At 41.5% G+C, this 13,299-nt stretch overlaps 2 protein-coding genes and 1 long non-coding RNA gene across 3 annotated transcripts in view; 2 read left to right on the top strand and 1 right to left on the bottom strand.

Annotated features, from left to right (window-relative positions):
- Positions 1 to 11,474, bottom strand: part of LOC114868093 (uncharacterized) — a 38,632-nt gene extending 27,158 nt beyond the window's left edge. The window contains exons 1-2 of the long non-coding RNA XR_003787980.3: positions 11,334 to 11,474; positions 10,204 to 10,348 (exon numbers count right to left, since the gene is read on the bottom strand). This is a non-coding gene — a long non-coding RNA (uncharacterized LOC114868093). The remainder of the gene's footprint in view (positions 1 to 10,203; positions 10,349 to 11,333) is intronic.
- tmprss5 (transmembrane serine protease 5) lies at positions 4,228 to 10,918 on the top strand. The gene is made up of 13 exons (XM_029171447.3): positions 4,228 to 5,217; positions 6,135 to 6,273; positions 6,641 to 6,721; positions 7,863 to 7,976; positions 8,306 to 8,441; positions 8,660 to 8,773; positions 8,874 to 8,917; positions 9,074 to 9,236; positions 9,384 to 9,568; positions 9,708 to 9,806; positions 9,927 to 10,069; positions 10,212 to 10,364; positions 10,781 to 10,918. Exons 1-13 carry the CDS (start codon positions 5,215 to 5,217, stop codon positions 10,787 to 10,789), a joined length of 1,383 nt encoding a protein of 460 aa, XP_029027280.1. The 5' UTR covers positions 4,228 to 5,214; the 3' UTR covers positions 10,790 to 10,918.
- On the top strand, positions 11,370 to 13,277 carry pih1d2 (PIH1 domain containing 2). The gene is made up of 5 exons (XM_029171450.3): positions 11,370 to 11,552; positions 11,798 to 11,924; positions 12,025 to 12,264; positions 12,397 to 12,671; positions 12,806 to 13,277. The coding sequence occupies exons 1-5, from the start codon at positions 11,370 to 11,372 to the stop codon at positions 12,944 to 12,946; spliced, it is 966 nt and encodes a 321-aa protein (XP_029027283.1). The 3' UTR covers positions 12,947 to 13,277.
- The last annotated feature ends 22 nt before the right edge of the window (positions 13,278 to 13,299 follow it).

Raw genomic sequence — 13,299 nt, 5'->3', positions numbered from 1 at the left:
AGATCCATCAGACAGACTACAGAAGCTAACGTAAGTACAGCAAGTGAAACATTTGAACCTTGGAAGGAAGGAAGACGTCCCGAACACCAGTGAATATACTGTTCATGTTAATACATACTGTACTGTAGCAACATTCATATATAGCCAGTGTCCGACCATCAGTTGTAACGGTAACCAATTAGAAATCTGGTTTCACTGACTAACTAATGACTCTGACCTTAGCTGCTACAGTATCACACAGGTGGTTAACTCTGGATTTCAATAGAAACATGATATATCCAACATGGGTTTTATTACATACATACATATACATCTATATTTTGTCTGATGATTAACAGACTATCGCATGTCAAACACATGGCACATTCGCTCGACAACTATTACAGTATCCTGCTTGATCCTGTTGCCTGAGCAGACAAGAGACAACTGTGAGTATATGTTACACTGATATGTATGCGCACTTTAATCGTGAGAAATATTTTTGAAATGAAAAAACAATTATCACAGATCATCTTAACATTATCTAAAATAAATCATTAGTTTGTCACTTAAATAATCTTCTTGCAGTTCAAATACTGCCAGTCATTAAATGGAGCTGCTAAATATTACTTTCTATAATGATTCTCCATCAGTTTGTTAAAATTGAAAGCCCCAGTGACACATTAGAAACGATTTTCCTCATCTATCACTGGTGTTATTTAAATAATTATCACTTGTAGACATTTTTGTCCCTGTCAGAATCCTGTAACAGTGGTTTACCTCCCAACATCAGACAATGTTTCTGCAGCGTCAGCAGGCTCAGATGACAGAATAAAAATGGAATAAATGAGAAAAAAAATATGACAACATGTAATCAGAACTCACCAGTGCAGTTCCTCAATCGCACACCTACATCTTAGGTGTCTTGGAAAAAGAAAGCAAACAACTCAAAATTTAGAAGACAAAATGCCCGGTTCATGCAACCAACTCAATAGTTTAGTATAGCATACAATTAATTTGCTTTAGTTAATTCTGTCAGGCAGATTTATGGTAGGTCTACTGATAGCCAGTGTCCCCTGCTGACATTGCCACATTCATGCTCCTTGCTCAAGGGCATTTAGGGAGTCAAGAGCAACTGTAAAAAGGAACAAAAGTTTGAATTTTTGTAGATGATCCCTGGTCTGAAGTTTTTTTCTAGTTTTCCCTCCAACTTTTATTTTCTTAATAAGAAAATTAATTAAGAATAACAGCAAATATGTAATTTTGACTCTGTGAAAAACAAGAATCACCTCTGTAACCCCTCCACCTCTAATGCCCACCTTGTTTTTGGTCCAAAGCCTCGCTCAGCCGAGGAGCAGATTGAGTGGGAGTCAGCGTTAATGTAATCTCTTCTGTTTAATTAGAGTGAGCGTGGTGGGCAGCTAAAGCAAACCACATTACCCACCATCTGGTAGGGAGCAGCTCTGCTCTTACCCACCCTCCCTATCATTAGCCGCTACAAGACACGACACAAACACATACATGACAGCTATTTATTCATCCTGCCACTTCTAATACAGACGCAACTGTACACCATTTAGCTGCACTGTTTGAGACAGTGCTCATGCTCGAACCATAAATGTCCTGTCACTACAAACACTGCACAGCTGAACACCCAAAACAAAACGATTGTTACGTGGCCTATTAAAACCCAAAGCTGCCCAGTGCAGGTGATCTATGAAAACTTGTCAGACTGGGTTTTTAACTCCAATGGTCGTGGTGATCAATACATCCAACATTGTGTATTATGAAAAAAGCTACATGAGCATTTAATCCTTATACAAACTTAAGCATTTTGGATGAGCATCAGACAAAGTAGCCTGCATCCCTTCTCTGAGCGGATCTTCCTCCAGCGTGCCACATGAGGGCAGTATGTTACCACAGCTGACATGCAGCTCAGGCTGCAGCAAAGGCTCCAGAACAAAGGATTTACTGCTCCACAGAAGACAGAGCTCACTGGCAGGCGGCAGAGCAATACAATTATTGAAGCACAAAGACAGAGCCAGGCAATCAATGTGTGCAAGTGTGCGTGTGCGTGTGTGTGTTGAAATAGAAGGAGCATAGATCACTGGTTTCTACCATCAGGCTGTGCTGTATAATGACCTGGACAGCTTACAGTGGGCACATGATTGCCTCATGGCACCAATAGTGCGGGGTAATGCCTAATTTATGCTTGTAGAAAGTTAAGGATCCAATTTTTATATAGTAAATGTACATATTGTACACTCATCTGCCATTTTATTGGGTACCTGTATGGTGTTCTTTGTGATGTTTTACTGTAACTCCTCACTTTTTTCATCATAAAATATTTATATAGCTTACTATTTTGGCCACTCACTTCTCATGAGGGTTGTGGGCATGCTGGAGCCTTTTCCAGACTACACAGTTGAGAGGCAGGGTATACCCTGGTCCAGCCCATCATCTGTCCATCACCAGACATCCACTCACTCTCGCACTCACACCTAAGGACAATTCAGACTGCCCCATCAACCTACATAATCAATGGGCAGAACATGCAAACTACACACACAAGGGAAGACACAAGTGCTAACCACTATACCAATGTGCTAATAAACCAAGCGATGCATACAGTTACTGTATATACCATGGAACACCAATGGGAAAGTAATGGGAGTTCAGAAAAAAGAACCCCAATTACTTTCCATCCAAATGCTTCAAAACATCAGAAGAGAAAATGAAAAAGCACACAAAGCTATGATACGTAGACTATTATGGTCAAATCCGTGGTTTTACTTGCATCCGAATGAGCGATTACAGCAAAACGCACCGAGAACAAGCAGGAAGTGAAGGCAGCTGCATGAAGGGCCTGGCAAACTGTGGTGTGAAAAAAACAATGCAACACTATTTACTATCATATTTGTAGCAACTATCAACAGCAAAACCTCCTCGACAGCCCACACATCAGTGACTCAGTTTGAAATGTCTTGTTGGACTGGATGTTGTCAACCAGCTGTCAAGTCAAGCGTTGTCCAGAGCTCACAGAGAAGCTTCCCCCGCCTTTGTTCTGCAGGACACACGCTAATGGTGCAGCTGATCACATTTCACCATATCAAACAGGGAAGGCTCGCCCTCAGAGCACAGAGAGATGGATGCAGCTCCAGGCCGTGCTGCAGCGGAGTCACTCACTGTCGTTTTCATGTAGCTCTGTCATTGTCTGTATTTACAACGTCTAATTCTGTGCCTGCTGCCGCATTTCATCCAATCGCTTTAACCTGCTCTCACACCTGCACATTCACATTAATACAGTCCTTAGGTAAAAAGGCTTTTTGAAGATAAATCAACGACAACAATTTGACAACTCAATTTGAGTTTTATAGGCTTCTATGACATCAGGACTCTCTTACAGCATATTACAGTACAAGATTTATTAAGATATTGTAATAATATATCTGCATAATACGCAAAAAGTTCAAGATTAAACATTAGCAGACTGTAGTTCATCCATCTATTTAATCTGTGCTGTATGTACAGCTCAGTCAGTCTCATCCAGAACAGAAGCTACAGTAATTTGCCCCAGAGCTAAACTGTTATCACCAGTTAGTAGTGTGTACTGTAGCAGTAGTATAGTTATAAATGTGGACCTATCCACCATTGATTTTACTGCTCTCCTCACTTGATTTTCAGGACGGAAGGTGACCACTCTTGATTTAACATTTAACTTAGCATATATCAAACGTCACAAGAGACCACACATCATCATCATCTTCAAAGCTACTTGTTTACTGTCATTTGGGCCAGTCCATTACCTGGACTGTATGGTATTATGGTGGCTATTTAGAGTATCCATTTAATCTACAGTAACTGCCTTTGGGCTGTGGGAGGAAGCTAGAGAACCCGGAGAAAAGCCATGAGGACACGGGGAGACCACCTCAGATCCTTCATGCTGTAAAGAAACTATAAGCATCATTAAAAAGTTCTAAACTCTACTTTTTACGTGTCAAGTAGTAGTTTCAAATTTAGAAAACACAGAGTAAACACTGATTTTGTACCTGAATAATAATATCAACTTCACAATGTGACTGACTGCCCTAGTTGCCTGAGAAAACCAATTCGACCAGAAGAGGAAGACATCAAATCCCCAGAAAAGTCACCCAGCAACAGCTTGTCCTCCTTGCGCCTCTGTTTACCTCTGCAGAGCTATTCAGCTCAGTGCTATTATCATCAAACATTATTAACCTCATAACCCTAGTAATGTGAATTCCAGCTATCGCTCAGTCACATGCAATCCACGCCACTGCTGCATTGCTCATCGCTCTGTGTTTGATTTCCAAACAATTCTCCATGACACATGTTAGATGAGCCAAATAGATGTGGCTCATTTCTTGGATTCAGCCTTGACAGTCAGATGGGAGAGAATGCTCCCGCTGGCAGTTGTTCTCGTCACCTGGACTCAGGGCTATCCCACACACTGCATACAGTGCTTTGCATATAGTACTGTATAATTTCCATATACAGTAGAATATGATTTTTAAAGTCTTTAGCCAACAAAGACGGTCCAAGCTTTAATCTTCTATATTTGCGAGTCCATCTATTTTCTCCTCATTGTAATCACTATATTTACTATTTTTAGAGATGATTATTTTTTTCTTCTGCATCTGAAACAGAATAATTTAAAACACATTATACAATAGTGTCAAAAACAATCATTCTTACTGTGTGCTGAGTGAAGACAGAGAAGAAAAGTCTTATCTGTCAGCAGGCTCAAAGCACAGACTTCATTTTGTACTTCGGTGTTGAGAAATGATAGCTTTTGGATTCCAAATGATGGGGATTGACATGATATGAGACTTTTCAACAATCTCCAATAATGACCTTCTCTCTGAACCTACAAACTGTCAGGTAATAACACGGCACAGGTGAAAATGGACAATCTTTTGGCACAGGTAAAAAGTGCTACCTAGCAACGCCCCGGCTTCCTATCAATAGTCAGGTATCTCTGGAGATGCTCCCCCCACCTACAAAGACCCGGTTCAGTTTAGTTTCACAGGCCCCGTGACCCTGTGGACAAACAACAGCCTCATTCTCTGCACCACTGCTGACCTCATTGTCTCTTTGTGAAGGGAAAATCCAGAGTTGCATTCTGTTAAAAGCCAAAAGGTGCATCCACCGCGAGCGGGACGGACCTGTCCACCTCCAGCCTGGGCCCACCGATGAACACACACACACCAGGAAAACATGGTAAGAGGAAGCCAACTAAATATTCACGGCGCGCTGGTCCATCTGTCTAATGTAAGCAACAGCCTCTCTCTCATGCCGTCACCTTCGCGAATTACAGTAACAGCTGGTGTTTACAAATGTACAATTTCCTCCTAACTTGTAATATACTAGATTCCAACACATTTCCTTATGTTTAACTTTTTTTTGTAATTCATGTCCATTATGTGACACAGTTTGTTCAGCTGTAGTGAACTCCTAATTGCTCCTGCTCTAAATACACACAACTCAGGCTACATCCAGAAGCTAAAATGACATGCTTTGTTACACTGAAGTGCTACAGTCATGCAAAAGAGCAGATGGAACAGTAAGGATGCATAGATTGCTACTGAAACTGTATAATACCAAGTCTGCCTTACAGTATAGAAAACTTTAATATAATCACTGTAATACTCAATATGTTTCTTATAGAAACAGCTGCTACTTGGAGAGTAAACACACACATGCACACTGCACAGTATTAAAACCACACAGAAGCAGACAACCTTAACTCAGAATGCGCTGTACATGACACTAAACAGGTAAACCCACGCTCCTAGCAGCTCATTATATCGCGCTCGCTGAGGAGATGTACCACACACACACACACACACACACACACACACACACACACACACACACACACACACACACACACACACACACACACACACACACACACTTGCAGCTTTGACTCCATCCATCTGGGCTGGTCAGCAGCCGCTCATATCGAGGATTACAGTGCTCCTAATTAAGTCTGTGTGAGTGTGACAGGTGCATTGTTGTCAACGGGACGGTTTTTTTTTTTTTTTTTGGTCCCACATGTGCAAAGTTATTGTGCCGAAACTTAATCGAATAAGTGCAGGTAATGAGGTCTGATGTGAATGCTGTAATTTTCGCAGAGCCTTGATGGAGACACATTATCAGTGATTGAGAACCCGGCGGCTGTTAGTCCTGCTTTTCACTCGAGGAAAACAGCAGGAGTCGCCGAGACCCAGGCAGCGCAGGGCTGGTTAAAAGGGATTAATTCTACGAGTCTGGGTAAGCTCCTGCAGTGCACCACGATAGGCATCACACATCAGGCCACAACAGCAGTCCTGCTTCATTAATGCAATAAACAACAGACCTGTTGAATTGCAAGGAACAAGCCTAATTAAGGCTTTGCACTAAATCAACCCATCTGCAGAGAGGTGATCAGTACACTTCAGATGATGATAAAGAAAGATGCCGCTTTTCAACTGCTTGGTCTCGTATGTTTACATATATATAGCTTATTAATTTCAGTCTCAGCCCAGCACTATATGTCAGTGTGCTATATATATATATGTAACGGCTGACATTTAATAGCTCTTGTCAGCTCATTTCTGGGATCAGAAGGTATTAACTCCAGTCTTAACTGTTACTTTAGCTCACAGGCTCTTGCGGCTGCTGGCAGCAGTGTGTGCAGTTGGGCTCCTGGGAGGCTTAGCTGTAGGTGTCTGGTTTCTAGGTGAGTCACAGTGTCTGAGAAAGAATCACTTAATGAGCTTAACAGTAACCAGGAACTGAAAATCAATGTGCAAATGTCTTGTTTTATCTCCTGAAAGCTTCTGTGCAGTACCATTACATGTATCCAGTACATTTATTTACTGTACTGTAGAATGTGGAACCTATTAAATGGAAAGAGCATTATATAACTTATGGGTAATTATTAAGAAAATTATCTATCAAATAATTGCTACAGCTTTAATTTAACAACACCTTCTGGCTGATTTAATATTGGGGTGATATGAAGAAGGAAAATCCTTAAAGTCTGCGTAACGGCTAATATTGAGAAATCGGCTAAACAGGCATTCTATCAATTAAACAAATTCATGTCAACGGTAGGAGTGAGCTGACTTGTAAGATCCAGTGTTTTTGGAGCATGACCAGTGTTAAGGCCTGGAAGTCGGGCTAATTTTGTGGTTTTAATTGCCTCTCAGAGGACCATCGCTGGGAAGAAAATAAGAATAATGCTGGGCTTTTTTTCTAATCTGCAGCACTGCTGGTAATGAAAATGTTCCACTACCCGCCTCTTTATTTCGTCTGCCTCGTAATGTTCACTGTTCTACTACAGCGGCTTTGTCTGTACCACATATTTAGACTAATACTGTCGGTATTTGAAAATTTAAGATATATTTTTATGGATTTTTCTGAAGTTTGTTTTATGAAACAAATCGATTCATTATTAGGTCTGACAAAAATCTTGAGGGCCACATCTAAATGGGGAAAACATTAGAAGGCATTGCATCCGTTCTGTGAATCCAAGTCCGTGATGGGAGAACATTGACATGTAAGATACAGGCTTTCTGGAGCATGAGCAATATTAAAGGGTAAAAGTCAGGGTAATTTCTGTGGTTTTAATTGACTCTCACAGGATCTTCATAAAAGGGCTCAGAGCTGGGGAAAAATAATAATAATGTTGGGCTTATTTCTAATCTGTAGTAATAAAAATATTTCATTAGTTTCCCCTCGCTTTTTCTGTGTTATAATATTTAATTGCTTTGCAGAAGTGTTGTGTCTGCTTTGCTATATGTACTAATGCTAATTACCTGTACTACTGAAAATGTCTCTGCTGGTGATTAAGTAACTGCATCTTTTACCACATGCAGTGAAGCTTCTGCTCAGACCTTCCTCCTCTCAGAGTCCAGTGGGACTCGGGGACACAAAGGAGACATCGTTCTGTAACGTGACAGAGAACGTTTCCATCGCTGATCCCAGGAAAGGTCAGGGTCTTTGACACTTTGTTTAATAATAAACAAGAGAATGCAGAATTGTTTTCTTGTTTAGCTCATTGATATGCTGCCCGATATACTGGTGCGGATGTGAGGAGAGTTAGTAACAGTAGTAAAGTTATTCCACGGCTGCTTTTTATTGCCTTTAGCTCTGTCTTGACAGATGCCCACTGACTGACTGAAAACGTCACGTGTGTGCTGAATACATTACCACAGATACTCGTGTCATTCCTAATTATCTGCCATGCATACAAGACGCTTGTTTGTTACTGTTGACTGAGAGCTTGTCTCTGGAGGGATTTTCAATCAATCAGATTCAGTGTTTTACAGAATCAGCCCGGAGAACTCCATTCTCGAGATCCAGCTGGGGAAGCTTCCCACCTGGCTGCCCGTGTGCTACGAGAGGTGGAACTCCTCGCTGGGAACACTGGTCTGCAGACAGCTGGGTTATCTCAGGTTTGCATTCCTGACAGGCTCACATGCCACCTTAGTGAAAACCTGCCTCCTGACTAACTGCCTTATAGGGAACTTTACAGAGGCTGAAGGCTGCCCTCATTTATGATCTGAGTGAATACCTCATTTTCAGTCTTTACAACCTCATAAGCTCCACATCTTATGAGTCTGAATTATCTTAATATTCACCCCCGCCCATTTTGCATATGCTCTCTTGCCAGACTGACCAAGCATAAAGGAGTGAATCTAACTGATATTGGGCCAAACTACACTGATGGCTTCATACAAATTACCTCAGAACACAAGAGCACTCTGGAAAATATGTGGCAATTCAGGTGGGGCAATTTGTCATACATTATATATCCTTATGTTGAAAACACTGGCTACTAACACATTAATTATGCATCATTAGTTGACCAATTTATTTTCATTTAGGGGAAACTGCGTCACAGGGAAGGTCATTGCTTTGCAGTGTTTTGGTGAGAAAACTTTTTCTTTGACTTTGCATCTACTGTAACACTCTGTAGATTTAATTGCTTAATATCAGCAGCTCACAAAGTGAGCAATGCTCCCTGTTACAGCGCTCTCTGACCAAGCCCATTCAGCTGCTTTATAATGAATAGATCTCTGTGTAGAGTGTGGGACACGAGCAAAGCTGCCTAGGATAATCGGAGGTGTCGAGGCCCCGCTGGGCAGGTGGCCATGGCAGGTCAGCCTCTACTACAGCAACCGTCACACCTGTGGAGGCTCCATCATCACCAGTCAATGGGTAGTCACAGCTGCTCACTGTGTGCACAAGTAAGACTGCTGACCCTACAAGCAGTAAATTTAAAGGTTACAGCCTCTGTGAAAGAGAATCACAGTCATTAGGAGTCCCCCACACCAGACACACAACAAACCTTACTTCTGTGTGTCTGCCTTCTCTTTTTCTACTTCAAATTCCAGCTATCGACTGCCTCAGGTGTCTAGCTGGGTAGTCTACGCTGGTATCGTCACCCGCAGCTCAGCTAAAATGGCTCAGCACACAGGATATGCCGTTGAGAAGATCATTTACAACAAGAACTACAACCACAGGAGCCATGATAGTGATATAGCCCTGATGAAACTCCGGGCCCCACTGAATTTCTCCGGTCAGTCAAGAAGCCTGCTCATAAGCTTTACATGCATTATACTGTATAAATATTATAAGTCGAAAATGCACAAAATTACAAATCAAAACAAATAATAAATGATTATATTCACACCTTAGCAATATCCTTCCTCCCACAGAGACAATTAGGCCTGTCTGTTTGCCTCAGTATGACTATGATCTTCCAGGAGGTACACAATGCTGGATCTCTGGATGGGGATATACACAGCCTGATGGAGGTAAGACAGCGCGGTGCTCTGAAACTAATTTGCATGTGTTGCAAGTCAAATTTAAACATGATGACAAAGTGCACTTGGTGTATTGACACGAGAGCCTTAAATATGTGTATTCGCTCCCAGTTCAATCACCTGACACCCTGAAAGAGGCGCCAGTTCCCATAATAAGTACAAAGAAATGTAACAGCTCCTGCATGTACAACGGAGAGATCTCACCGCGGATGCTTTGTGCCGGATACACAGAGGGAAAAGTGGATGCCTGTCAGGTCAGATGTATGTTTTGAACATTGCAGTGCAGAGGCGTTTTAAAGATTCATCCTCCCTCCTGCACATTGTTTATGGTAAAATGGGGCCATGGTGAAAGCTGGGTCAGCCTGTTAGGAACAGTGTTTGTGTTTACCTCTGTAGGGGGACAGTGGGGGTCCTCTGGTTTGCCACGATGACAATGTGTGGAGGCTTGTAGGGGTTGTCAGCTGGGGGACTGGCTGTGCTGAGCCCAACCATCCTGGAGTTTACACCAAAGTGTCTGAATTCCTGGGCTGGATCTATGACATGATTGAGGTAGACGCACGAATAATTCAGTATTCAAAAGTAACTAGGTATTTATACAATTCAGAGGCAGTAATTGTACACATTTTGGATACAGTATTTGCATTTGATCCTACTTACATATTTAACTCCATCTCTATAAAGACTTATGTATGTAACTTAAGTATGCAGAGCAACTCAGTGGGAGATAAATTAATCAATATCATGTTTTCCTTCACCAGCCTTATAATCCTGAATACAGTAATAGCTGCATCTAATAATAATCTAACAGAAGACCACCGTTGATCAATGTTGATTTTGCCTCAAAGTGGCTTTTGAAATGCAACAGTTTCACTTACATTGCATTTCTAAATTTCCATTACAATGTTATCCTGTCTCATACACAGTTTTTCACACTCTGTCCTAATAGCTATTGTTACTCTTTACAGAATTACTGATGAGGAGACGTGAAGCAGAACAAGGATGCTACTGACAATAATGTCTCAGATACTGTATTGAAAAATATTTATTCACATTTTTACTTTGAATGTCCGTTATATAATGTTACAACAAAGCAGATCCAACACATCAAAATGCATGTTTTATGTGATATTTTCCATGTACTAAATATATTATACCTCTTTTAAAACGATCTAGTGTATTTATTGAGCTGCCGCCCTGATTCTAACCGCTAGGCGGGATCTGTGCACCTTTTCTGTACATCTCGTTTCTATAGCAACTAAAAACATTGGTAACTTTAACTAGCTTCAGTTGAAACGTCGGTAGAAACTATTTTCTTATATTTTTTTGTTTTTTTCTGTATATATAGTGTATAGAGTCTCTGAATAGATGAAATTATTTAAACACTACAGATACCTCTAACTCAAAATCTACGTTTAGCTAAAATAATAGTTAGCTAACAGGTGTTAGTTAGCTAGTTTTCTTTTCTTAGCGAACCTACCTCGCAGGCAGCTAAAAGCTAGCTAGCGCACTTAACTGTACCTTAGTAATTGCAAACTCGCAAGCAGTCACTCCAGGATGTACTCCACCGGCGATGCAGAAGATGTTTTGCAGCAGGCCAGTCAGTTTTGGTCTATGCTGGACGACCTTTCCGAAAGCGACCCTGACGCCTACCGCAGGCTCATCCAGAAACAGATGGAGGAAGGAGCTGAGTTATCTGCACCGCCCGAGCTCGACTCTTGTTTGTGCACAGAAATGCAGGTAAGTACGTGGGCTTTTTTTTATTTTTCATTTTTTCTGCATATAATAAAAATTACACATACTCTTTCCATTGTAACGGTTTCAAATATGCAGTCAAAGCACAATGATATTCAGTTCACGTTGATAGAAAAAGAAAAATAACTTCTACTGTACTACAAGAAATGGAGATAAATGATGTTACACCTGTCTCCAGTTTACATTTCGGCAGAACTGTTTTACAGAGTGTACATTTGTCTCCTCAACAGGAGCCTGAGAAAGGGTTGCTGTATGTCAACATATGCAGCTGGAAACGTGTGCCTGCACCTCAGGGTCCCAGTAAGCCGTTACCCTTATGTGGAGGAAAACTACTAAAAGACACGCACAAAGATCAAGGTAGAAGGAAAAAGCCCGGCTGTGCCACAAGGTACAGAATTGGCCCTTGTGTTACATGATATAAAACAGGACAATAATATATTGTGTTTTCCCTCTGCAGGATTCTACGCTGTGGCAGATGTGGCAATAAACCCTGTAGTGCTACAGGAAAGTAAGAAAGACAAAAAGAAGATTGACCATGTCTATATGGTGGCTCTGGGCTTTATCCAGCAGCAGCATGGGGTGAGGTTATCTCAGCAGTACACTGTAGTCAGCTTTAGCCCCAGAAGCAGTCGGAACGAGCTGCTCCATCGGCTTGGGTTTCAGCATTGGCCTAACATCACCAAACAAGCTGACACAGGTAGAGCAATGAGTCTTAGACCCAAATAAGCTACCTTTCTGTTAGATCTCTTTACTTTGCTGCTGTACTGTAGATATCACCTTTCACCGTCTGCCACAGTTCCGAAAAACTCCTAACTGTATTTTTTTACAGCCAGTCAGAGCCCGGCTACCCTCCTGCAGCAGATCTCCTGTCTGCGTTCGGAGAAACAAGACAAGCGGCCAGCGGGCCAAATTATGTGCAGACCCGCAGAGCGCAAAAAGAAGGATTTGATTCAGGTCATCTCCAGCACTTTATTACAGCCTCAGAAGCCAGAGTACCGGCTGGAGGTGAAGACTGACACAGCAGGAAGTCCTCATAGCGTGGAGCTGACAGTGGATCTGCCAAAGGTTTGCTCTGTGTCAGAGTGCCAGCTGAGTATTTCCAAGGTTAGCAGTTATACTCTCCATTGAACCAAGTTATAATGAACTCCTTTAGAATCCAGTGTCAGTGCATGCTTGGATGTCATAAAGGAATACATTTTGTAATTGGCCTGTTGCGCAATTTCTTTTCTCTTCTGCAGAATGACGTATTATTGGATGTTGAGGATCTGTACTATTTGCTTCTCGAGTTTCCAAACACTGTAAATGAAGACACTGCATCAGCCATCTTTAACAAGAAGAAACGAAGGTTGACTCTGACAGTGGCTGTTTTCAAAGCCTAGAGGAGAAACAGCAGCTATAAGTCAGGATGCTGTGCACCAAGGGGACAGACACAAAAAGTAAGGACCAAAGTTAAAAACAAAGAGTCCTATAAACCCCGGAGAAGAAATTATACTGTATATGTTTAAATCTCATGACATAAATTGACATAATTGACATAAAATTAACAGCTTCCAGCGAAGTGATCCATTTCCAAGGCCCAAATGTATTTAAAAAAGTGTGTGCCACCGTGTGGGTTGAACTGCAGCAGCCATTTTAATTCTCAACCCATAACGTATAAGATATTTCAATGACCATTTGTGTTTGGTTTATAAATGCGGAGGTGTATGAGTGGAGGTGTGTTGTTTAATGACTA

The sequence above is a fragment of the Betta splendens genome, chromosome 13, assembly GCF_900634795.4.
Source record: "Betta splendens chromosome 13, fBetSpl5.4, whole genome shotgun sequence".
Lineage (NCBI taxonomy): Eukaryota > Metazoa > Chordata > Actinopteri > Anabantiformes > Osphronemidae > Betta > Betta splendens.
This window is presented reverse-complemented; position numbering and strand designations above follow the sequence as displayed.